This window comes from Melospiza melodia, chromosome 9 (assembly GCF_035770615.1).
Source record: "Melospiza melodia melodia isolate bMelMel2 chromosome 9, bMelMel2.pri, whole genome shotgun sequence".
Classification (NCBI taxonomy): domain Eukaryota; kingdom Metazoa; phylum Chordata; class Aves; order Passeriformes; family Passerellidae; genus Melospiza; species Melospiza melodia.
In genome coordinates, this window is record NC_086202.1 from 28878355 (window position 1) to 28905433 (window position 27079).

The 27079-nt window shown below is 41.8% G+C and overlaps 1 protein-coding gene across 6 annotated transcripts in view; it reads right to left on the reverse strand.

Moving 5' to 3' along the window:
- The window catches only part of ANK3 (ankyrin 3), a 335607-nt gene that overhangs the window by 135209 nt on the left and 173319 nt on the right, over positions 1-27079 (reverse strand). For all 6 annotated transcript variants that reach the window (XM_063164024.1, XM_063164029.1, XM_063164025.1 and 3 more), the window contains exons 2-4: positions 1347-1448; positions 783-881; positions 301-399 (exon numbers count right to left, since the gene is read on the reverse strand). In XM_063164024.1, the coding sequence (XP_063020094.1) occupies positions 301-399; positions 783-881; positions 1347-1448 (300 nt within the window). The remainder of the gene's footprint in view (positions 1-300; positions 400-782; positions 882-1346; positions 1449-27079) is intronic.

Here is a 27079-nt window from a genome sequence, read left to right on the forward strand (position 1 = left end):
CCTGCAGTACCTCCCTCTACAAGGAAAAGGGATGGGCTCAACTGAGCCTGAGACAGTGAATGATGTGAAACAGGATCCCTCTGAATACATTCTCCTCCACTCTCCTGTTCCAGCCTTGTCTCCTCAGGCTCTAACAAGGAGCAGCTCGTAGGGCACATCTGAGGTTGATCTCACTATCAACTCTATTTTCAAGAGCTAACATTAACACGTTATTTAGCAAATATATTTGCTAAAATCAGAGTTTCTAAGAGAAGCACAACCCTAGTGTCAGCAGAAGCAAACAGGGGCATGTGGCCTTACCTGAGACTGTGCATTGACATTGGCCCGATTTGTAACCAGCACTTTGACAACTTCTGCTTGTCCGGCGAGGGATGCTATGTGCAGTGCTGTGTTTCCTTTCTGGAATTAGAGACAGGGACACTTGAAAAGAGTACAGAACCTGAGCCTGAATACATAACAATACCATCAAGAACATCTTCCACTTTAGAATACAGTATTTCTTGCTGAATACTTCTAATGGGTGTGTTATTCTAGAAGAGATGGCATGGACAGAAACCACAACAGGAATCTACAGCTTGTTCAGTAAATCTCCTCCCTAGCAATCTGTGACATTTATTATCATCTACTATAATTGTTTCTATTAAGCAATTATTGAGAGCCCCCCCCTGCCCCAGCAGTGGAAAATGGGCAATTTCTGCTGCAGCAGTCTGCAATCACATGGCCAACACCTCGTGCCCAGGCCAGCAGTGTGAACAGGGAACAACCAGATAGGCTTGACTGACCTTTGTGGCTGCATCCACACTGGCACCTCGCTGGATCAGCTCAGAGACAACCTCTACGTGCCCTTCTTTGGAGGCGAGATGGAGAGCGTTCAACCCATTCTGGTTTGAGAAAAGGGAGGGGAAAAAGAAAAGCAATTAGAAGGATTACCAAGTGTTTTCCAGCTTACCAAGCATATGAGGAGACAAGTTATTACCATGCCACTGAGAGGACTGCTTACAAAAACTACACTTAGGTAAACTTCACAAGAATTAGATTATAAAGACAGAGAATGAATTAAATCAAGATATTCTGGCTCTGGGGTCTCAAATTCTGCGTGCTGTTCCATGATCTAATGCAATACAAATGGAATGAAAGATAAGGCAGCACATTCCCCAAGTGCAAGTGAAATGGTGTCTGGGTAAAGGGTTTAAAAACAAAAAAAAATTATTTAGATAAGATATGTAAACATGGTTCATCAAAAAACACGTAAATTATCTTTGACATGAAGTGCAAATATAATGAGAGATCTGAGAAACAGCAAGAAAGGTATTTATCCAGAAAATTTGACCAAAATAATCTTCAACCTGATTTGAGATGTTGATGTCCACTCCATTTTTTAGGTAGTCAAGAGCCTTTTCCAAGTTGCCAGCTCGAGCTGCTCTCAGGTAACTTGCATTTGTGTCAGACTGCAAGCAAAAAAGGAGAAGTCCCATGAGAAATCACGGCACGGTATAAAAACACATTTCAGCGGCAAAGAAATTATTAATGACACAGCACATTGTACATCCACTTAGCTGGACAGGAAAGGATCCCAAACCACCTTGTGAAATGTGGGTCAAACCCCGAGCAGGCAGCAGCAGGCTTGGCTCCACACATGACCATGAATTATGGAGCGGAGTCTCACACGCAAGGCCAGCAGCCAGGGGCGCATCTGGCACCCCGTGTGGCACACGGCCATGGGGAGCCAGCCTCAGGAATGGGCTGCAGGGGAGCCAACCATGCTGCTCTTCCCCAAGGCACCACACCGCTTCTATGGCCAAGCTGAACAGACCCAACCAGTACTGGGAGAACTAATCTGAGAGATTAAAAAAAAAAAAAAAATCAAAATATTCAACCTTGAAGGATTGGATTGGTAGAATTAAAAAGCCCATGGTTCTACAAATGAATGTATTATAAAATTTCACATATGCTAACGTTTTGGTTTATTTTCTCTATTCTCCTTCATTTTATGGCACATTTTATTGACAATACCTGTTTACTTTCAGTGAAGAAGCCAGAAATTTCTAGGTACAGTGTCATTATACAAACTGCATTTTCCTTTGTTTCAGACTTTGCATTAAAGATAGTTACACAAATTTACTTTATGATGACTTCAGCTTGAATGTAAGGACAGCAGAAATGTTGGTTAAGCCATGACAGAATCACTGAGAGGAAGTCCCATCCCCAGAGGGTTTTAACAAGTTATGCAAATATCCAGGGAGGACAGTTTAGATAATGCTGATCCTGCCTTGGAGCAAATGCAACAAACTGGGTTAGCTTTCAAGAGGGACAAATCACACAATCTTTGATTTTATCCCTGCCACAGCTTTCCCTGGCAACTTGGGCAGTCAACATATTTTTTGTGCCCTCTTCTAGACTGGTAAAGCAGGAGTTGTCTGGGCTCTTTCCCTCTCAGCACCATTTCATCCCAGGCTTACATCACTGCAGCTACGAGTGCATTGAGATGTTTTCTGTTGCTCAAATAATTTCCTTTTTTTTTTTAAATATCAAATTTCTGGATTTGCCATAGAGTTTTCTCCTCTCCTGTCAACACAGCCACTGCAAGCTGGATGTTGTGCTCAAGAATTGCTCCAAGCCCATCAGAAGCCTCCTTCACAGGCAGGATGAAGCAGTATTGGCACAATGACAGCTTGTACCCATACAAGCGACAAGACTATTTTACTGGTACAGCCAATAAAAAAAGGTCTCCCCTCTAAGGAGAAAGCCATTACTTATGAACTCCTCATTTTCTCCCGAGTTTTGCACACTTTGCATTCCACTTTGCAGTGATAAGTCACCAGCTTACAGCCTTCCCTGCTCTTTATCATTCTTTTCCAAGCATGCCACACTGATCCTTACAAACCAGCTTCTGCAATGTCCTTCCAACAGAACAGCCCCCAAATACAGCCCCCAAATACTGGTGTTCAGTCAGGCTTTCTCAAAAATAAGATGCCCCTGCAAAGTAAACAGTCATAACTGTAAAAACCATGGGCAAGAAAAGCTGCCTTGAGAGCTGCTTTCATTCGGGAGATCATCTGAGTTGTGCAATGCAGATTGTTACAGGAGACAGGTCATATTCTCAGTGCTTAGCAACAGCAGTCACTGGGGTAAAAAAACAGGTCAGCATTTTATCAGCATTACTAAAGGTAGGAGGGAGGACTCAATAGAGCGGGAGCCTCTTTGTCAGAGGGCAATGGCATCCCTGTTTGGCACAGTCAGCAGGGGGACCAGAATTAACATCAGCTGTTTACAGCTGCTCTGGGTGGGGAGGGGAAAATCAGATTCCACCAGGCAGGCGCAGGAATACAGCCAGGCAAGGAGCACTGCTCCTCTGCAGGCACGTCCCAGCCTATTTGCTCAAACAAAATGGAGGGGGAGAGGCAGAAGCAGCAATAAATATTTGATAATCACATTAATCTCTAACTGCAATTTCACTGTGGAGGGAGAGCAATGCCTGTGTCTCTTACAGACTTGGGCATGACTTTTGGGCTTAGGGGTTCTGAAGACTTAACAGCTGTTACTAACACTAACAGGAGGAAGGATAAAGTTCAGGTCACAGTCCCAGCCTGAGGCCATACAAAAGTGTCTCAAACCAAACTATCTCAGGTGCTGCCCAAATCCACTCATGGAATCCCTCAAGCCAACAGCACGTCCTCCTTTGCCAGTCATCCCTCAAAACTCACTCCATAGCAGCCACAAGCGTCCAGCCACACCAGCAGCCAGGCTGCCATCCCTCAGTGGGGCTGGTGAGGTGTTGGGCCCAGCATCCTGCTCACCTGTCAGCCTGCACCAGTAACCCAGCACTGGTTACTGGTTAACTGTTACTGGTTTCCAGGTGCCTGAACGTGACGTGAGCCAACATGTGCATGTGCACGGGCTGCCTCAGCACACAGGGTGTAACACGTCCCTGTGCTCTGAGAAAGGGGAAAACCTTTTCTGTCCGGCCTTGGCTGATGCTCCCAAGCCCATAGATGGGGTTAGCTCACCCCTTCTGGGCCACCACGCACAGGAGCTCTGAGATTTGCACAGAGGGAGAACAGACTGAGGGTGTACCATTGTGCAAACAGGGTTTCTGGGAGTCCCTCCATCCATTTCCACCTCTACCATCAGCAGAAACAAGCAGTAACATTAGACAGAAAACAGAGACAACCTTGTTGGAAACTAAAAGCAGTTTCAGCCTCCCTAAAAGCAGCATTGCCAGCTTCCACTTCCCCTATAACTAAGGCATTACTTCAGACCTACCCACACAGAGGAGAGACTTGCAAGCTTTTTTCTGTCTCACAAAATGTCTTGAGTATCCTTGTTAAGACATGTCATGTCCAAAACCACGAGAACCAATGAACACTCTCCATCCAAAATGTAAGGAATTGATCAAAAACATCGATCCTAAACTTCTACATTTCTGAACCCAAAATTTTCAAACTTTACATTTGTATTTTAAGACTAAATTTGTTGTTTTTCTTTTTTTAATACCTCAGTAGAGTATGAAAATGTTACTTCAATTGGCACTGTTTTGTTTAAAAAACAGCCTCTTGGAGTCCCTGCTGGAGCCTGTAAATTGCCTCATTATTACAGACAGAAACAACACCAGAGCCTAGGCTCAAACCAATGGAGGATTTTAAAGATCAAAGAAGTGCAATAATAATGTTAGTAATTATTTATCTGGATTGCCATCATTCCTGGAAGCCCATATCATAAATTGATAAAGGACTGATACATGAAATGCATTAAAACCACAGTGGGGGGGAAGGGATCTTGGGTTTCCAACCATCACCCAGGACACCCATGTGCTCCTGCCTGTGGGCAATTCTTCTCCACGTGCCCATTCCCACCTTCCACACCAGCTGGCATCTGGAAATAAGAGTCCCACACAGATAGATAGACACTCTGTCTACAGGACATTCTGCCATCAGACCTAATAGATTTATCCTTCACTAATTAAACCTCAGCATCCTGAGAAGTGTTCTGAATGCTTGCAGCCAGTTCAGATCCCTTTGTCTTTTTCTGTAATCAATCCCATTATGAAACGAAGATGAAAATTTGCTTTTGATACTCCAAGGTCTGGACAAATATCATGAGAACAACAGGCAAGGGACACACATCAAAGCACCCTGAATCTGAGATGCCCTTGCAGTCAGCCACAAAGATTGCAGCCCTTCCTGTGCAGCTCTTCCCTCCTGGGATTCCTGTGGCTGCTACCTTTTCAAACTCTACATGCAGACTAAAATTAAAAATCAAGATTTTTACAAGTGTTTTAATTCTTGGGGAGACAAACTTCAGGGGCTGTGCCCAGCACTGAGCTCTGAAATGGCTATTCAGAGAATATTTAGTAAACAGTGGATTTATGGGAGTAGCAGTACTGGTGAATGCCTAATACCAAGCTTTTTCTTCACAGATGGTATGACTTCTCTCCTCTCTCCCCATACTTTCTTGGAAGAAAAAGGGACTGTTTCTAGTTTTAAGAAATGTGCAAATATGCTCAGCTGGCTAATGAAGGGAGGTTTTATGCAATGTGTATTTCTTTTAGATTGTGTATTTCCCTTTAAGGTAGGCTGCTATAAAAACTCCCTCTCTAACGTACAGCAGGCTGATGAGCTTGCAGACTGCCTGTAGCACACAACAGGTTTTCCAGTCTGGAGCTCATTTTCATCCCAGGGACATCTCAGCAAAGGGCTGAGGCTGGATAAGCTGTGCTGGCAGCAGCACTCCATTTGCCAACCCTTCTTTACCTTGTGGTTCCCTAGTCCTGCCACAAGATTAAGGGACCTAAGAACTGCTTCCCCATTTTCAGGAAAAACTACATGAATTAAAAATATTTCTGTTACATTAGCAAAGACTAATGCCCAAGCTATTTGGATATTACCTTAAGCCTCCAGAAAATGCTGATGCTGACTCATGCTAACAAATACATATTCACTCCTTTTCTTTAAGTGCTTCCAGCAAAGTAAGAGATTATTTATCATGGCTAAAGAGAAAAATCTATTAGCAAATTTTCACTGACTGTCAGTCCAGGGTCTGGCCTGGTTTTCCATGGCATTAGAGAGGGTCCCTTAAGAAAACAGGGAATCTATTATTGAGTGAACCCTCTAAAGTGCAAAGCCATTATTTTTAACATGCACAGGCCTCCTCCCATACTGGTGGTATTTCATTATGCTCATCTCTCTTTGCTTTGTGTTCTGCTTACAGTGGCCTCTTTTTCAGATTAAAAATCCAGTCTTTTTTTCACATTGGGAGCAGGGTTTTGTTTTTCACTCCATCTTTAACAGTAGCTGTTGTGAAGGGAAACCCCCAGCAGGTTCCCATTGTGCCAGAGCAGGATGCATTCTGGCTTGAGTCCCAACAAAAAGATGCTAACCATGCCTAACATTTGTTGTGGGGAGAGGCAATGACCTCATTTTAAGGGATGAACTTATGTTACTTCCATTTGGAAATGTGCTCAACAAAGAGAGTCTTTGCAGCAGCATGAGGTGACCTGAGGAAATGGATGATAACATTTTTGCTTTTTTTGATAAGGGTGGGCTTATTGCAGCCAGTGGCAATTTTTTTGCAGAAAGGCTTAACTCTGATGGGCACTAAGCATGATACCAGAAATGAGAGAACCTTGGCATTTCTTAGATTTTGCTCCTATGCTAATTTAGAATTTTCTTCCATGCAAATGTGTTACCCTCACTGGGTAAGCACTGAATTTCTATCCCAAATAAACTACAGTGGCCAATTTACAGCAGTGTCTGAGCCACGTGAAATAAACCACTGACATCACTGTCAAGGGGAGCCTCTTCATCATCCTCCAAGAGGCTCTAATCCCCTGCGTCTCTCTGCTGTTACCTTTTAACGATATCACTATTAAAATTTTTCAATTGTATCCTCTTTATTAGAAAGGGGGCTGATTGCACTGGATGAATGATGCTCTCAGTGCAAACAAGTACTCACACTTTGCATACCATGCTACCATATGTGTTTTCTTCTGATAAGGATGTACCAGCCTGGGGCCCACTGCTATCTGCAGTTGTGCTGTTAATTACCCTCCAGAGACTGCTTTTGGGATCACAGCTCTGAACACAACCTCAGGGCATCAGGAAAAGCTCCACTCCCAGTGCCTGGCAATTCAGAGGACACATCTTTTGGCTAGGGAAGGCCAGCTGTTTTGAATATGATTGCAAAAAGAGAAACAATGTAATTACTAATCAAAAAACCAAATTAATCCCTCTGATTGTTTGCCCTACCACACAGTTTAATCATCAACTTTCTTTGATCATATTATTGCATTGTGCATGATAAAGCAGCCAAAGATGTGATGCTATTTGCAATGTCCCCATAAAGGGCTCTATTCCAACTAGGTAACTACAGTATGTTTTCCACAGGTCAAAAGCCACACTGGTATTAGGCTGTGTGAAACTTTCTTCTTGGTCACACTACTGGGGAGTAAACTTTTAATTTCTTTTTTAATTTACATTTTATTTCTGAAAAATATGCATGTGAACGCATATTAAATCAGTAAACCAACTAGGTTTTCAAAAACTGAGGCTCCATCCCTGTAGAGTGCTCAATCTTATCATTCTTGTAGAGAAAAATGAAATATTTCCTGAAAAATCATACATCTAAGGAGTTCAAAACAAAAGTGGAAAATGCACTTTAGGTGCAGGTCGTTCTTTCTAGAAATCTTTGGCCAAACTAGGAAAACATTCATGCAAACAAGCCTCTTTGCTTACTAGACCACAGGAGAAAGTTCAGATTTAGTATAACCATTCTCATGATGCCTTGGAGCTTTCTCAGAGTCTGTCTTGGCAAAATGCTGAAAATGCACCCTGTTCCCATGAAAAATGAACCACTTGGAGTGGAAGGTGCTTCCAAAGGACCCAGAGCCTGAGATGTCACGGCTGGTACATCCAAGAACATTTCACAGCTTCCAATCAGTAAAAAAGGTGTTTGTGACTGCCCTGAACAGCACAGAGAGGTCTGGAGCACATTGTTTGCCAGCAGTGACAAACACCTGCTGTGGAGGTGTGATGCAGCCTTCTCACTGTGAAAGTTGTTTGGACTTTGTGCATGCAGCCTCCTTCACTCAATCCTGAGACTTGTGACACCACCAATCCCACCTGGCTGTCCTTAAATGCCTGAGTGCCTGCTTCCCAAGAAAGCTCAAGCACAACATAGGAAAAACAGTTGTTATTCCTTTGATTTTCTGCAAATAGCAAAGAGGGTTGTGATTTCCAAGGCACAAAAGACACAGTTATAGCAAATTCTTGCCTAACATCCACATGTAATATCTATAAAATCTTGATCATACCATCCAAGTTGAAAATGCCCCTTAAGATGTCATCTCCACATTATTTACTTGCCAACATAGATACTCAACAAACACAGAATAACTGAACTGCAATTCTGTACAAAATTATGATCTGACAACCCAACCAAAACCATCTGAACTGAGATCAGATCCCCACAGGGACAAAGTTCAGACAGGAGGTGAAGGTCTGCACTATTTCCATATGCTTTGCCAGTTTGCACAGACAAAGTTTTGAGATTTTGAAGCACAGGTTTGACGTGCCAGCTTCACCTGAAGAATTTATGAAAACTATTACTGGTATGAATGTAATAAATTAGTAACACCAAAAGCAAGATCAAGGACTACAAAAATCAATGTATATCTGCAAAACACACACAATCTTTCCAAATATGCAAGACCAACAAATTACAAGAATAATTTTAATGGGAAAACAACAACAAGAAGTCTATAAAAAGACCATAAAGGTCTTTAATAGTGAGTTTTCAGCTATCAGACTGCACTGGATGAAAAGACAAATGACAAGGGAAATTGGGACACATTCTCTTCAAGACCCTAAGACTGGGATAGTCCCTGGTTTCACCAGTGAATTACTGTATTCCATTAAAAGTGACAACCAGTGTAAGAACCAGGCCCTTTGTGACCAACTCACACTTATAAGTAATGAAAAGGATCTGATGCATTAAAAGGCAAAAAGATTTTGGCATTTCAAATCCAAGATTCATCCTCCAGGCTGAAAGGTCTCAGCAGCTAGAAGTTTATTTCAAATTCTGGGAAGAAACTCCTGAATCCATAATGACTCATCTCTCCCTCTCTTAAGTTTTCCTATCCTACATTTACAAGTGAAAAATAAATCACTGGCTTTCATAACTGCTACCACAGTCACAAAGAGCCAGAGAAGGGCTGGATGTGCTTCCAGGGCTTCCCCTCATGTTTATATTCACCTGAAGATAATAACTGTCTTATGTGTCAAGCAAGATGAGATGGCATTGATCTCTTCCCTGCTGTTTTCCTCTCAGGAGCTGACTATCCAAAGAGCAAGGAGATAATTTCAGCACATCTCAGGCCCAAGTTTAAAGCCACTTCCATGCTAAAGTCACTTTCTTCAGATCACTGCATGAATAACATCAGTGAGTCCTCCTCTTCTTCCCTTTGTGAATATCATTTTAGAATCAGGACCCAAAAAGAAGAGGAAAAGAGTTCTGCAACTCTTGTCAAAATATTCTGTACACTGCTTTTATTTGTCTATAATTTCAGAGGGTGGGGGGAGGGTTTACAAACCTAAATGAGATAATACCATTGATTTCAGGGGGAGAGATTTTATTGACTACAAAAACATCATGTAAATATGCTTCAATCAGACGTGGCAGTAAATATGCTTCAATCAGTGGTAGTAACATGGAGAAAACTCCATGTCAGGGGAAGTGTGATGCACATAAATTTTCCCTAAAAAATACTGTAGCAAATAAACTATAGAAATTACAGACAAGCTACATAATCTATTAAGAGCTTTCAGTGAATTCATAAGTTTTTACTTAATGCCTGCTTTTGAATTCAACTCTGATTTAAAACCAAATTGATTCTGCCTTGGAACTTTGAAATTCCAATTATCATTAAACAGAAAGATTTTGATGCTAACTGGTCAAGCCATTTCAGAGGCGGCAAAAATACATGCAGACACACACCAATTTACACTGCAAGCTTTGCAAACCCCACATATAAGTACAATTTATGCCTTTTTAGGTTTTAAAGGCATTTGAATAGGTAGTTGTAAAGCTATCTACTAGAGGTTTAATTTTTTGGGGGGGAAGAGGGGGCATATAGTTTAGTATTCTTACAAGAATTACAAACATTCATCAGTTTGTGAGTGCCAATGCATGGGTTTCCACAGCAGGGATTTTGACCCCTATCAGGAGCAAAAACCTCTTTCTTTTACACACTTGAACACTTTGTGGAAGGGTTTCTCTCTGGAGAACTCCACGTGGCTGATGTGACAGACAGAGAACCTGAAGGGCCAGTGGAAATTACCTAAAGAGCTTCTGAGGACTCAAGATTTGCAAAACAGTCATGAACTTGCTACCAGTAGGTTCTGCAGGGGCAGTGAGAGATGTCACATAAGTCCTGTCACAGCAGCTCACCTCAGGAGGGCTTGTGACATTGACAGAACCAGCTGTCCTGACACCTCCTTGTGAAACAGACAGACCCTGGTACAATGGCAGAGAATCAGTGAAACCAAGAAACTAAAGTATTCAAACATCCTCCTGGAGCTAAAGACTGACTGAGGTAATTTGGTGGTTGAGGAGGAAAAACACCCACCCAGCACTTCCCAAACTCCTGAGGGCAGTTTCACACAGGAGAGTGAGCAGGCCCCCAGTGCAGGAGCTGAGCAACCTGCCAGGAAACAATTTGAATGTTGGCCTGGAGATGCATGAGACCTGCTGGGGAACACCATCAGGGATACTTCAGGCTGTGCTGGCTTAGCCACATCCTTCTACAGGAGCTGCAATTCCCTGCTACCCACAACCTGCTGTAGGTCATTTTCCATGTGAGTCTGCTGCTGTGGACCTGACCCAGTCCCTCCAGGCCCATTTTGTAACCCACCCCACCTCTGTAAACCACAAAGGCAACGCAGAGCAAGCCAAAGCAGGTGCTACACACACGGCAGCCTGTCACTGCTGCAAACACAGGGGAGAATCCCTTCTCCCAGGTGTGGTGCCATGGGATGGGGTCTGCACGGAGCTGTGGGGCTGGGCACAGGAGAGCCACCTGCTCCCACCCCTCCCTTGTCACCCTTTCCCCTCCTCTGCCATGGTTAAACACTGGCATTCACTGCTGGGAATCTGTGCAGTGGCATGGAAAGCTCTGTCATAGCATTTGTTGGGGCTGTCTGGATGAAATGCACTCAGTGGCATGCACAGCAAACATAAATTAGTTTACAAGTGTTTTGTTCCTCACTCCATGTGTTCTAGGTTTGAGGATGAGCTCAGATGTCAATAGGGAAAGTGCTTTTTCCAGCCCAAGTACCAATATCTGTGAGCACAAATCAGAGGCTCTAATCTATTACCTAAATTTTAAACTCTAGTTTAAACTCTTAAATCCTGCATAAAAGATTCTGTTCTAAACAGAATGAGGAACCTAAATCCCTGTTGGGGTAAGGGCAGGACCAGCATTTACAGACATAAACAGGTTGAAGACAGTGACAGTGAGAACAGCCTTAGCTGTATGGGATCTTTGAGATCAATGCAGGCAGAAAGAAAACACAGAGTTCAGTTTCATTCTGAGAGAAAGTTACCAAATGTACAGATAAATCACTGCAGATTGGGTGATGCCATTTTCACTTGCTGACTTTTCAGTTACAAAGCTGAACTACTATTTTTCTGGTTTTCAAAGCCATTTTGCATTAGAGAGCCAGGATTTGGCTGAACCACTACGAGGAAATTAATATCTCAGGAGAGACTTCAATTTTTTTAACAAAAAACAAACAGCAGAACTATTTTAATATTTTACATCACCTTAACTAGATTTGCTCATTTATTTAATCCAAAAGTTATCCCTTCCTCTTAGCATCAGAATGAAGTATGTTTGAAAAGCACATCACAGTTTAATCAAATATAATGGTATAATACTAGTGAATTAAAACTTTCCAAACTGGCCAAAAAGACTTTACTCCTACTATATTTAACAGACACAGATTTAGAACTTGTTTTTAGTGCTACCATTAAAGTGAAGATCAGTTTATCACAGAAATAAGCTACAACAAACCATACCAGCCCTATACAGTGAATCTCCCCCAGCATTTGATGATAGAATGGGCCATTACTGTACAGTGCTGAAGTTTCACTCCTGAATAGCAAATCTACAGAATAAACACACAGTGAAATAGAGCTTGTTTCTCTCTTTCCTCTCAAATATGCAGGGCAGCCTAACTAAGATTTACATAAGGGATGAAAACGAAACTTATCATAAAGGAAAAAAAAAAACTTATCAGCAAGGAAAATCTTAACACATAAATACTCCACCCTTTCTCCATTGCTAAACCCCATGTCGAGAGCTGCTACATCTTCCCCAAACAACATCCAAATGAACAGAAACAACAGTTTCTATACAGTTGGTAACAAACCCCAGTAAAGCAAGAGAAAATACCATCCTGGTGCAGCAGAGAGGGGCAGAGCATCCTGCAGAGCAGCACATTGCCAACGCCAGGGCAGCTCGCTCTGCTGGCCCAGCTGTTGCACACAGGACCTGCAGGGGTCTGGGCTGCTGGGCTCATGTGGAGCATCAGCAAAGATGTTTATCACCATGAAAATGGACACCATTGTGCTACAAAAGGCAGGAGAGAGCAAATAAAGTTCTCAGGACTGAACAGCAGAGAGTTTAATCAAGTACCGTAAGATAGCTGAATAATAAGAGCTTCCTCAAAAAATAACTTCACAAAAAAAATATCCCAGTAAATGTTGTCACAGTTTGGAAATTACTGGTGGAGACAAGCTTATGGAAAAACATCTTCTCTAGAAAACAACCAAAGTTTTCAAAGATGTTTTTTAGCAGAGAACAACATCCAGCCCTGTGCTGACAGCAAGTAAACAACAATATACACATTTTAGAGGACTCACTGCAGTATTTTTTTCAGAGCACAAAGCTATTGCTGACATGGAAATTAGCTAGTAAACAGCCCTGTTCTGGCATCAGTAGTATCTCTAGCTAAAAAAATATTGCCACTAATTGACATTTCCACAAAGGTTGGCACTCATCAGTACTAAAAACACAAATCCAGTTTCAAAACACAAATCCAGTTTCCTGGGAACCTGTTGGGTTTTTTAAATTCTGCAGTGGAGTAGCCTAGAGAACTGATCTGGCTTTGTGGTTTTTAAATGATGTAATCACCCAAGCTATTGAAGACCCTCTGAACCTGGTTCATGGAGTACAGGGACGTCCTTCCACAGCAGCTTCCTCACTTGAGGAATTTTTAAATCCCACAGGGAGCACCTTGAAGGTCGCTGGGACTCTCAGAGTAAGAGTGGTACGGGTGCCTCCTTACAGATCACTACTAGCACACTACCAGCACTACTGCCGGCTCCTCTGCAAGTTTAATTCACCTGTGGACTGTCAGGAGAAGAAGCGTGTTATTTGAAAATTACACCTTTAAAGTACAGATTTGAAACTTTTTTTTCTAAATATGCAAGATTGGCTAAAAGACTTCAGTTGTTATAAATATCTGTGTCACTTAAGGCCCTGATCACAGAGCACCATGTTACCAAATGTTTGTGCAATTTTAATCAGTCTTCCTTCTACAGAGTGTTCTGAACACAAAGTAGCCACTGGCAAGACAGAGAGAAGAAATAATTGCAATATTCTGACTGCCACCTCAGCCTATACCATAACCCAGCCATCAGAAAACAAAACACACCAAACAATCCAAAACGTACCTCTTCCTACATCCAGCTTTGCCTCAAACAATCAAAGACTTAAAACACTAACACAAGAAACTCGATATGCAGATTTCACTCATTTCAGAATCCACAAATGCTTACTTGTTCTGGAAAGCATTCTCCCTCTTCCACTGCCATTTTCTGTGGCCAGATATGAAACCTGATGACTCAATTAGTTAACACTTTGGACACTGCACCATTGCTAAAAATAGCAGCCTCAGGAAGTGCTTTTCTTTTTTTTTCTTTTTTTTTTCTTTTTTTTTTTTTAAAGGAACTTAGCACGGTGTCACTTGTTGCACTTCCCTTGGCGATTGAAATGGCAGAGGACAAGGGAACAGAAGACTGTTAAGTCAGTGACAGAGCGTGTCCCAGGATTCCTGGCTCACTTACCATATTTGCTGCCTCCAATCATTCCCCGTGTATGTAATCATGATCTGTGGAATACCCAAAATAGCTGCAGCATCAGCTGATCAGAAAACCACTGCTGCTTGGAATCACTCATGAAACAAGCTTTTGTCATTCTGCTTATCAGCTCTTTCTAATGCAGACTACTTTGAACTATTTCTAAAGGCAACAATAACATCATTTTACACTCCGTGTGTTTTGAATACCACATATGCCTGCCTCCCACTCCATGGTAATTTTATATTTATTCAGATTTTCTGATGACTAATTATGATAGGTTTGTACCGCTGGTTCTAGAGGCTATTTTCCTGAACTAAAAGCCTGTTCTCTATGTACTTCAAGTTCCTAAACTACAGAGATTAAAAGCAACACCAGGGCAAAATAATTTTGCTTCAGAGGGAAACCCAGAGAGAGGTTCCTGATTTTAGTAAAGCAGACTTCTCCCTTTTCAGTGGAAGCTATCATCAGCAACAGGAATTTTCTTCGTGCTTCCCCACAGTTACTTACATGAGGAATGGCTTTAAAGAATGCCCATCTTCTGAGAAAGGGAATATTGGAATCTCTTCAATTCACCACAAGCGCCTGCACTGCACTTGCCTGCCACACATCTCACCTCACACCCATGAGCTGGAAACAGATATCCACTGGCACAGAAGAACAGCAAAGAGGAAGAGGAGGAAAATAATAATGGCCTTATATTTTGGTCAGACAAGATGTCAGGCCTAATGTCTCATTTGAGAAATGCTGATGACAGGAAATATGCTGTATGTAAAACACTATTGGGGTAATTTAAATTTTCCAGAAATATATCTCCATCAACTGGATCGCAGCCACAAGGGAGGAGCTTTGCACTCTTGAGCTTAAAAACCAAATTATTATCACAGCAGTTCTCTATGTAGACATCTCTGTATTCAGAAGGTGCAAAATTTGAGGCCCTGGTGCACCAGCCATGCACTCAGGTGGACCTGGCTGGAAAACACTTCATTAATGTCACTGATGATGCATTCTATTAACAGCTACCCTGTGTTCCTGCACATTTTGCTGAGGGCATTTTGGATTCATGAGTAAGACCCTCTTCTGCCACTGACTAAATACAGAAAAGCCAATAGCTGTCTGTAGGTGGAAGAGCCTCCCACCTCAATTTAAGTACAAAAGGATGGCCAAGCCAGTTTAGATGAATTTACCTCACTGACATACCTGCACAGAGCTCCCTGTAGCAGAGAGTTCAGTCACTGCCCCACAGCTACCTCAGCAATGCTGTCACTGCAGGCCACCACACAAAACAAAGTATCCTGAATATTCAATTTCTATAACTGAATTTTGATTTAACATTACTGTTAATTTTGAGAGCTGAGAACTGTAGTTTCAAAACAAAAAATGCAAACATACCAGTTCTAGAAAGCCAAGATCACAGGTTTACTAATCAGTGTCTGAATTTTTGTTTCTAACTGAAGAAAAGCTGGCTCTGAATAAAGCCCAGGTACCTAAATAGCTTTCTTCTGCCTTTGAAAAGGTGCTTGAGAACAAGGAGAAAGGAAATATGATAATTTCTGTAATAGGATTCAAGGGAGTCACGTGAAATTTAAAACTTGCCAAATAGGTCTCTTTTGTAGGTGAAGGGATTAAATGGGGCAGTTCCACAGAAAGTCCCAAGTCCCTGCAGAGGACCAAGGCCACTGTGGGGTGGTGCCCCTCGCCCCTGTAGTGCGGCCTCCTGGCACGGGCTGGTGACACAGAATTTCTGGCAATCCCACAGCCAAGCTGGCAGAGGAGAAAGAACATTTTCAGGGACACGGATTCCTCAGAGTCTCTGCTGTTCTGCTGGCGGGCCGTGGCCCCTGTTCCTCAGCAGCCCAGGGCTGTGGGCAGTGCCAGCTGGGCCTGGGCGCCAGCCTGCCCCTCCAGCAGCCCCCTGACCCTGCTCTCCCCACACTCTGCCTGCCCCTTTCCCCGGCCACGGCTGCTCTGCCTTTCCAGTCGCTGGCTCTCGGCTTCCTGAGCTCACATCACTGCGATGACACCAGTGGGTGACTGACCCAGGCCACTGCCATTAACCTCCACAACACCAGCCTGCTTTAGGCCGCGACATTCCCACAAGAGCAGTTGTCCAATTCTCTCTTCCATTAATTTTGAAAGAGCAACGATCAGAATTACAAAAGGAAAGCACAAAGAAAAATTAAAATCTGCCGGCACCAAAAATTCATCTCAGCACATTCACATCCATCAATTCAGCTCTGATTACTGACTGCCATAAATCACAGTGACACTGTGTTTTCTTTTTTAACCTTGTGAATCCATTTTAGAGCATTCAGTATGATTTCTCAATGCATACTATTAACAAAGGGTAGTAACAGACATGCTCAATACTAATGGCAAAATCAATGTCTTATAGATTTTGGATAAAATTTCCAGGATCCTTTTATTCCTTTGCATCCTGAATTACATGGTCTGCAAATTCCTATAGTAATTCTTACCTTAGGAAAAAGAAAGGGCCTTGGATACAATCATGTAATTAGTAGATACACAAGATAAAAACCATCCCAACAATCAATCTCCTCCCCTCTAGAAAAAAAGCAACAAAACCCCTTTACAGTCTCATTAAAATGGCAGATTTGGTACAGATGGAGAATTCTTTTAAACAGAATAGTGGAAATGTCCTTTTACATTATCACTACGCTGCTCCCCAGCCAGATGGAGTGCTTGTGATTACTGGCTTGGAAGTGACTTGCAAACAAAGCAACACATGGCAGAATTCAGCAGCAAGAAAAACATGGTTTGACATGAGATGCAAAACAATATAAATATCTCTCCAAGAAAGGGAAAGGCAGGCTGAAATAGTTTAAACCATAATCTGGAGTTACTGGTCCAGATTTTGCAAGGAGAAATTTTTTTCCCTGGAACTGTAGTGGATGACATTTCAGACAGTTCAGAAAGATGAAGAGTCAGCTCAAGCCCACCAGTGCAGGGGATTTCAGAAACCCTTTTCAGAGAGCAAATGGTTGACAAACAGGATCAGTACAGATGTGTGTTCATGCAGCTTACACCTATGAAGGGCCCTTAGTTTTATAACTTCTTATATCAGAGAAACCAATAGTAGTATCTGAGATATTTATTTATATAAAAATTCTTTTCTAGTCATGAAAATAATGGCAAATGTGTGCCTCAGATGAGACTTTTGAACAGGAGTTCAAGTGCACACCTCACAGGCTTCTACAAGGGGCTACTATCAAGACAAAATTTGCTTACATTTACATTACATTTACTCATTTATACTGCTAACTGTTGAAATTGTGGCCACACAGAATGTGCAGCCCCAGGAACAAAATTCAGAGTCATAAAATGCCAAAAGGATCTGTGTGAATTGTGTATGATATTTTTTTAAAATGTCTGCTCAACCACCATCCATCATGTAAATACTGTGTTTGCTATATTGCCATTTAAATTATGCCAGCTCAGATCATCTGCTAAAACATCCACAGAATTAGAATTTAACACCAGAAGCATATGTTCTCTTTCATTAATGCAAAAAAATTTAAACATAAAATGAGGATAGGAAAACAATACTCCAAACATTAAATAAATTGAAGTCACCAAGCCCAACACTTCATCCCCAAAAAATCTGCCATATGCTCCTCTGTAGTCTATTGCTCTTGAATAGAAGGTATATAGCATTTCTGTAAATCCTTTAGTTAACTTTTTTCCTTTACTTTGACAAGGATATCAGCTATCACACAAAATTTAGAACAGCAAATTCCATAGCTTCTGCTAGAAGATAGTTAAAACTTCTCTTTAGAGGCTTTCCAAATGAGTGAACAGGAAGCCTGTGGTCCCATCCTATTCTCTGGCAGCACGTAAGATCAAACCTCAAAGACTGAAATGCAACCACTATAAAAGGATAGCCTGCAGTAATTTTTCAGAAGTCTCCAAACCCTTCCGAAGAGCACAGCCCAAAGCTGTGACCTGTGAAATGCAGCCCTTTGCAGATATTCCAGAAGCCCGTGGAGGACACAGGGAGTCCTGCAGTGTTTGCTGTGCCAGGATCCCTGGCACTCCCCTCACCTCACCCCCAGCACTGCCCAGAGCGTGCCTGTGTTTTCAACAGCAAGGCAAAGGGCTCTTGGGATGAGGGACTAAAATAAATGATACGTGCAAGGTATGAGCGGTATGCCCACAGCATCTGATCCACAATTCCGCTCCAAGTTCCTTTTTTTAACCCTGCATTGTTACCCTAAGATATCAGAGTAGAATGTGTGTTTCCAGTGGGCCCTCATCAACTCCTGAAAGAGCACTTTTTGTTCCATTTTTATTCATCAGCTACAGTTTTCATGCCCAAGTTCTAAAGCTCCTTTAACTTCCAGTGACCCTGGGACTAAACCATAGCCCTGGTCCCTTGGGAATAGGAAAAACTGTGGCCAGCTGGAATATAAACTGTTAGCTAAACTCCCAAAAAATGGGCCATAAGTCAGTCACAGCTTCCACCACTGAGACTTCAGCAATTTCTCTTCCCCATCAATGCATTGACTCAACGTGGAAAAGCATTTTCCACCTGCATTATGGAGAAGTGGGATTTTGCAAAACCCCTGCAACAGTATCACAGAAATCCCACAATTGCCTGGTAAGTATTATCTTAACCTCTATTTTCACAAATGTGTGAAAATAGAGGTTAAGATAATACTTACCAAGGCAACTTCTTGCTGTCAAGATCACTCTACACCCTTCAGATCATAAAGAACTAAAAAGAGCAGCAGAGTTTCCTGTAGGAGAAGCAGCTTCAGTGAAGCCAACCAAAAGCCCTTGGCTTTATTAAGATTTATTTCCCTCCCACTGATCACCCCAGAGGACACCCATGTCATTGATTTGCTCTGGAAGGCACCTCTGGAAAACACAGAGGTAATAAAGCTGCAAACTGGAGGAAGTGTTTACATAAGCATGGTGATATCACATGATTGAGTCCTGAGCAAATTGACTTGACACCATCATGCTTGAAAAATAACCAGTAAAAGCCAATTAGGAAGGCAGAAAACAAAAGGCAGAGACTCCAGGCAGGCCTGTGTTCAGTCAAACTACAAACCTCACATGAACTCTCCTGGAGATGAGGGGAAGAGCAAGGGCAAAGATCTATATATGGAAAGCACAAGGAGACACAGCATCAGATCTTCCTATATCATCTTGAAACACTGCTGATGTCTGCACTTTCTCTGCTGATTAATCAGATGGCTTGTTGCATGCCATGCATCTTGTTCCAAGTCCTGCTGAAAAATGGGATTTTGTACAAGTTGAATGCCGCAGCTGCCTTGCTCCTTCTCTGAGATACCTCACTGATGCACTGGACTCCACAAAGTAGAGATTCCTTGGGTATGAACAGCAGACCTCAGCATTTCCACTAAATATAGAACTTCTATTTGTTAACAGAATGTAATTCTGGTGCACTTGTGAAATTGGTGGCTGTTGATTGGTCTCCATGGGCATGTGAACACATAGGCACATAAAAATCTCAAATCTTATTATTTCACCACAGCACAGGAAAATAGTGAGCAGCTCAGAAATAATTTTTTCATTTTTAAAGAATATATTAAAAAAAACCTAATTGAAAGTGTTAGAGGAAAGTTATACAAAATATACCATCCATTTGTATATGGCATCCATGTGACAAGAAGTTGGCCCAGGCTCACTCTTTGTCTGGATCGTATTTCTAGCAATTTTCAATATTCCATGACTGCCAGAAGCAAAGAATTAATCATTAAGATTCATGGTGACAACAGCAAAGTATTTCATCGTGAAGTTGAGTTAAGCACCAGAAATGTGACTGCTGCCAAATTAGCCCTTCCAAACACTCCCTCTCTCTGCTGTCTATCTTTTAGGCTTATTCAGAACATAACCATGATATGAAGCCACCAAACTGCCAGATGGCTTTAAAATGCTCAGACATGAGTTCTGCACAGAAAAAGAAATTTCTATCATGTAATATGTTCCAAAAGCAGTAGTTTTTGGGACAAATTGACTGCAAGACCTTGGCCAAAAAACCCCCAACCCACAATTAAGATATTTGACTACTCGCCTTGATTCTGTTCCTTCAGAATCAAGGTGAATAGTCAAATATCCTAATTAATATCTTAATATCTGAATCTAGGGTCCTCAAGGACCCTTTAAAGGAACAATTCAAATGAAAACAGAAGGAAGCTTTGTTAAAAGATAAATACAGTAAGAACAGACAAGTGTATCCACTCAGCACAGGCACATGAAGGTGTCCAATGCCCTGGGAAATGAGCACAGCTCTCATTTAGAGTCTAAGTTTCATTTCTAGATGGAGTAGGGCAGTACTCAATGAAAAGAAAAATGGAAACACTAAAGTAACCATAACTAATCCCATGAGTCCATTCCCAAATGCAAAGGAGACAATTCAGTGGAGCAATATTATGACCAGGGCTTTTAAACAACATTTAGGCTGCAACTCCAATGAACAGACTATGGACAAATCATTACACAGTAAAAATGTGTGCAGACACAAGGTAAAACTTCCATGAGAAGACTAACATGAGAATAGCTTGCCCAGGATTTCTAATATGTGCAGAGTTAGATTAAAAAACAGAATAAAAATAAGAAATTGGTCAGAAGAGAACAAAGACAACCGTGGATGGAGGTAGACAAAGGGAGTTCTTGACACCACACCTACCCCTATTTCCAATATTTCTGTGACTTATTGGGCCATCAGAGCCCCTCTGCAAGCAAGCCACACTCAGGGTCAGTCACAGTGGGAGATGCCACTGAACACAAGTGCCTGGGCAGGTAAAATCCACGTGAGCCCTGCCACAGACACTGCATGGGAGAACCTGCTGCTCTCACAGTGCTGTTTGCCAGGACGCTGTCAGCACTGAGGGACCTCTCACTCTTTATCAGTCAGCATTTCAAAGTACTCTAAACTTTTCTCAAATTACACTTTGGAAGGACTTTCCAGGAAAAATGCAAGTTCAAAATTTTCACTTCTTGTAATCATTACAAAGATGCAACCCCAAGATGTTACGATGCAATGAGACCAAAGAAAAATAAATGACTGTAACTGTGGTTGATTTCAGCATCACTCAAAAGTTATCCCCAGTCTCAGCATGAACACAGCCCAGTTGCTAGGACACAAACTGGTCCCCAATAGCCAGGAGATTGCCAAAGAGTAACCACTCACAGTTACATGGTGCTGCTCCCAGTTAATAAATTAACCTGTATTTCTTCTGCAGAACGACTAAAATCTAATTTTAACTTAATCCAGTTAAGCTCTCCAGACAGTAGTTCCTCCCTATCAACTTCCTTTCCTAAGGCACCATCATTTTCAAAGAACAAAGGGGAAAGCTCCAGGAATTACACATTCTGAAGTGAACTGTTGCCCTTAAACACAGTCACAGCAAAATCTCAAATTATTTCCCCTTACTGAACCTTCACTCCAATGGCACAGAATCGAGGCATGGACAATTTATAGAGCAATACATATATAAACTCATTGAATTTTCAGCTTCTTACAGGTTCAGTGTTCTGAGCTGGTAAAAAACTATCTCTCAAGAAATTCCACACTGAAATGTCTGGGGAGCAAGCACAAGCAACTTCCAGAACCTTTTCCTCCCAAATATTAGATAGGGCAGTGACACTGGACTCATACTGCCTCAGCTTTGTGATTGTAACAGGGCTGACACTGTGAACAGAGCTTTCCAAGAACACTGGGAGCATTCAGATGTAACAACCTCAAGATGTCTTAGACCAGGAAGCAGTAAACATCCTTCTGCATTGGGGTGATGTAGGAATTTCCCTAAAACAGAGGAAAATTAGTAAAATGAATTTAAAAAAATGATCTCATCAAGATCAGTTCTGACACGCTGCTGGGGAATGAGGACAGCTGTGCAAACTGCATTCCAAACAGGACTTCTGTTTGTCAGCACAGATGTATAAAAACATCCCTCAGCTCTCACTGGAGTGCTGGCAGCTTGGCTAAATATTAATGCTGTCCCTGGAGCACTGCTGCTGCTTCTGTGAGTCTCACACACATGAGAGGCTGGCCACAGCCAAGACAGATGCTTTCTGATGTTGCATTACAACTACAAAAGAACAGAAAATGGCAGCTTCAGAGGCTGCATCTGCCCTCATATGGCTCCCCAGGAATTAGGGATGGGAGGGCAAGAGGAAGCTGCAGAATGGGTAAGTCCTGAAGTTAGGCTGAGCTTTCCAGATGCAGAGGAATTTGACACTGGTGTAGTGCAATACTGTCCAGCTACACAGCAGGTATTTCAAGCTACAAGGAGTTTCAAAAAAACCCCTTTAGCTTACAGTAAAGCAGTTCTAATTCATTAATGTAAGGTTCCTTTTCCTATTGGCATACAGAAATACAAGAGCCACAGCTATTAAATATCTTCATACAGGAGCTCTGTATCTCTCTCTGCATCACACTCCATCACACCTGGCAGTCATGCTGCACTTGCCCAAATGCATTTCAACCTACATGAGGTCAGAATAACACTGGGTTCTTCTCAGTGCTACATCAGTGAAAGGGGCTCATGAAGCTTTTGTCGCTTAATTTCACATCAAACGTTTTGAGCAGATCCAGAAATCCACCTTGGAATGACTGCATGAATAATGCAGTCAATTACAACAGCACACATGGCCATAATCTGTTTCTTGCTAACCTGCTTAGTTAGCACTGCATTTCTTTTCCTTGGGAGAACCTTTAAGCCTATAGCTATTATTGCAGCTAGCTCTCACGTTTCCTTTCTCTCTGTGAACTGGTTTTTTTTTAAATCTGATGTTAAATAGCTTTCAAAGGGCTTCTAAAATTACTGTATAGCAGTAGTACTTCTTATATCTGTATTATCTCCACGATGCTTCATGAAAAAGCAGTCCCTTGGCAGGACAAACTAGCTGCTGTTCACACTGCATAATGGAGGAGGCAGCAGCTGCTATTTTTAGGGTGCTGAATGCTATCCTCCATTGTAAATCTATTTATTTTACAGATATTTTACCGTTACAGCTATGCCTTCTTTGATTGATGAAAATCCTATTTATAAATCCTAGCTTCAATTAGCAGCCCAATAAGTTGGCATTTTCCCTTAGTTACCTATTGGCCTAAAATAAAAACTCTATAGAGGAGCAGCCAGAGGAGCTGGTGCCTCACTGAACAGCATCCCTGGCTCGCTGTGCTGTGGATTCAAGAGGAGCCAGCAGAGGGAGGAGGGCAGCTTGCACCCTGCACAGACAAGAGCTTTCTCCTTTTCCATAAACCCCTTTCACTTCTGAACAAGACATGAACAATTAAAACTTCACTAATAACACAGAGAAGGCACTTCCTAACTCTCTCCCCCCAAGCAGGCACTGGTATTTAACATAAATTTAATATTCAGTATCTCACGTTGCAGCCCAGAGCTCTCTCCAGGATTATTAATGCATCCAAATAGCATGCTGGATTTGCTAACTGAAAATGTACTTATCACTCATGAACTGCCAGGACAAACCATCAATCCTGCATCTACACCTTCTGTGAATAATCCCAGACTCCACAAGTTTTTTGACTTTTCCCAACTTTTCTCCCTGGGCCAGTGGCTAATGACCTCTACTCTGAGGCCGTGTCAGATGAGCCAAGACTTTAATGTGCTTTTTAGAAGACATCTAAAGCACATTATAAATGTAACACTGATCCACTCTGGCTAAAGTAATCTCTCCAATAATTCACCTACATTTTTGTAACAGTAGGAAATGTGACAGATCTTTTCCAAGACTCATCTCCATGTTTAGACAAGCGATACTCTGCACACACACACACACAGAATTTGTGGTTTTTATATACTCAGAAAAACATTCCCCAGTCCAACACATTTGAACATGCAGATGGCTGCTGAAAACCACAGAGAATGGTGTGATCCTGGTTGTAAAACAAAAGGAAGCCATGGACCTCATCAGCTGGATTTTACTGACTTTAGCAAAGAGGAAAATGCAAGTAACATGCTCCAGAGACTCCAAGCAGCATAACCACTCAGTAAAACCCATCTTTTTTCCCATTAATAATGAAAGACTGCTCAGATTTGCACATGTTCCACTCCTGCTCAAAGTTAGGACATGGCACTTCTGAATCTGAATTCAAAATTTGACCCAGCTCCCACATAATTTATTAAGGAATCTCATTTTTATTTACTAGGCATCATAAATATACTGTAGAAATTAAAGTGACAAACACCATGAAAAGGGTAAATGAATGCATCAGAAACTGTACTTTACTAATGTTCTTTAGTAGCTGTGCTTCAAATTCAATTGGATTTATTACGTACTGTCTAACAAATATGATGCAGTCTGGAGCATGCAAGTAGTCTCTACAGTAACAATGGATCTCATTTTGGATTTAACAGCAGAGAAGAGGAGGAGAAATACTTCCATTTTGTTTTGGATTGTAAGCACCATCTTGTGGAACGACAAAGCCTGCAGATCAGTAAAACTATTGGTCTATAAATTCCTCTCATGAACTGGCTGGGAATGCCACCTGGACATGACACAAAGAAATAAAACTATTTCTCTCACCTCTTCCAGACCCACAATAAAAACAAAAAGCAGCTCTCCTCCAACCCAAAGCATTAAGGCAATCTTGTCCCCACCTTCATAAAGAACTGTAGATCAGAATTCCTGGGGTTGTAATGAGCAACTACAGCCCCTCCATAATGTAGAGTTCAGCTCCATTTCCCTCTCTTCCCTTCCCCTGTTACAAGCTGTCATTTCTGATTTACAGGCCAAACCCTAGAAGAGGTGTTCATCACAAAAGCTCACACCCACAAAAGCACTCAGTAAAACATGACTCTGGTGAGGTGATCCTGCACTGTGGGTGCACAATGCTGGCCTTCACCTGGGGATGATTGGTGTCTGGGCTCTGGAGGATGCCAATGCACAGGGGACGGGAGGGCTTCACCCATTCAGAACAAACAGCAATAAGCTTCTTGTAAATTAAGGGAAAACACACAGCTGCAGGACCTAATAGAATAAGGCACATGCAAATTTCAGTGATTTACTTATTTCCTTACCACTACTAATGGTATTATTGCTATTAATATTACTGCATCCATCAGCATTCAGCAGACAATTCTCTTGCTCCCACACAATTCCATGGAATTATTTGAAATGCAAATAGAAAAAAAAAAGCAGAAAAGCTCTTCTAAAGGGGCTAGTTCATCTATGAATATTAAACTAAAATGAAGCCTCCTGAGAGCCCTGACAGACTGCTCCAGGATGGAAAACCATGTCATTACTGACATTAATCATATTTCCTAAAAATTAGTGGCAAAAGAGTGCTCTTTCAAATAAGCACCATGCACACATCTAATATCCCATCAGTATGTATGACTCGAGTAAAAATTCATTATTCTTGTCCTCATGATTAAGACTGTTAGCAGAGATCCATGTGGAACATAAATAACCAGTCTCCTGTATTTGTGCTATTGACTACATTAGTGCTTTGATCTAATCTTACCATATGCATGTAAAACTGAAAAGATTCATTTTAAAAGCTTACAACAGAAGCAAAAGAGGAAGGCAGCAGCCTTGCCTCTTGTGACAACAGTGATGGTGGATGTGCTGCTCCTGGTGCTCCTGGTGGTGTCCTCCTGCTCAATTCAGCCCATCATGTAAATCTGTGCTGTGAGAGAGCACTGTGATAGCTGGAAAATATCGCTGGACTGTGATAAAGTGATGAAAACACAAAAGGGGGGAGCACTAGGATGAAACATCAGCAAGACTTGGGAGTTAAGTGTGTATTTATTTGGAAAAAAACTCACTGGGCAGGGCTACACAGAGCACATGGCTCTCACTCTATCATAGAGTGGTTTGGGTTGGAAAGGATCTCAGATCCTCAAGCCCAGCATTAACCCAGCTCTGCCAAGGCCCCCACTTAACCATGCCCCTGGGTGCTACACCTGCACACCTTTAAACACCTCCAAGGATGGTGACTCCACTGCTTCCCTGGGCAGCCTGTTCCAGTGCTCACACAACTGCATAAATTTACATCAAAAAGCTCCCCATGTCTTTACACTGCTATAGTTCACTTATTTATTACTATTCAGAGCTTGGATGAAGCACAGTCCCCCTCTGAAGTGTACAGTCTGCAAAGATCCCAGGGTGCCTTCTGCAAAATTATAGGTAAATGGATATCATGACAAAATTTCAGCTCAGGGAATTAAGTTGTCCCCAGCCCAGCTCCCAGAGCAGTGGCAATTACCCACATTAGGAGCCTTTACCTGCTGACCTCAGCTCCTGGCTGCATTTCCTACATTTTCAATGCCAACATTGGAGGTTTCTTACACTACTTTTTTCCCCCCTCTTACTTTTCACACACAAAAACAGATTGGATACACAAAAAAATATGAATTATTCAGTTTTCAAAGCCATTCAGGATTCTTAAAATTAAAATAAATGTTTTTTTTCATTAAAAATACAATATAATAGATAATGATAAAAACCACAAAGGAGAGATGCAAATAATGGCAATAGGTCAATGCCACTGAACACTCAGCCTCAGGTATGTCTGCAAAATTAATTCAAACAGCCCCAGCTTGACTAACCTTTTCCACTGCTTTTTCAACTTAGCAGGCACTCAGCCTGTCTTGACTACATCCAGTATTCCCAGAAATGATGGCTGTGCAATTTCAGTTACAACAATTAGCTAGTAAATGAGATACTAACCCTAAATGGCTTAGATTTCTAGCAACAGGGAACAATGTACTCGATATTTTTTGAAAGACACCTTTAAAGCTATGTAATATATAGAGGCCAAGGGAGAATACGGATAACCTGCGAGGATTAAATACAAATATAGTGTTCCTTCTTCTTTTGGGACAGTTTTATTAATGAGGTCTCAAGAACCGCAGAGTAAAATACAGCTTAGTAAGAGAGATTCAGTTTCTTCAGACATACTCTGCAGCAAGTGCAAACT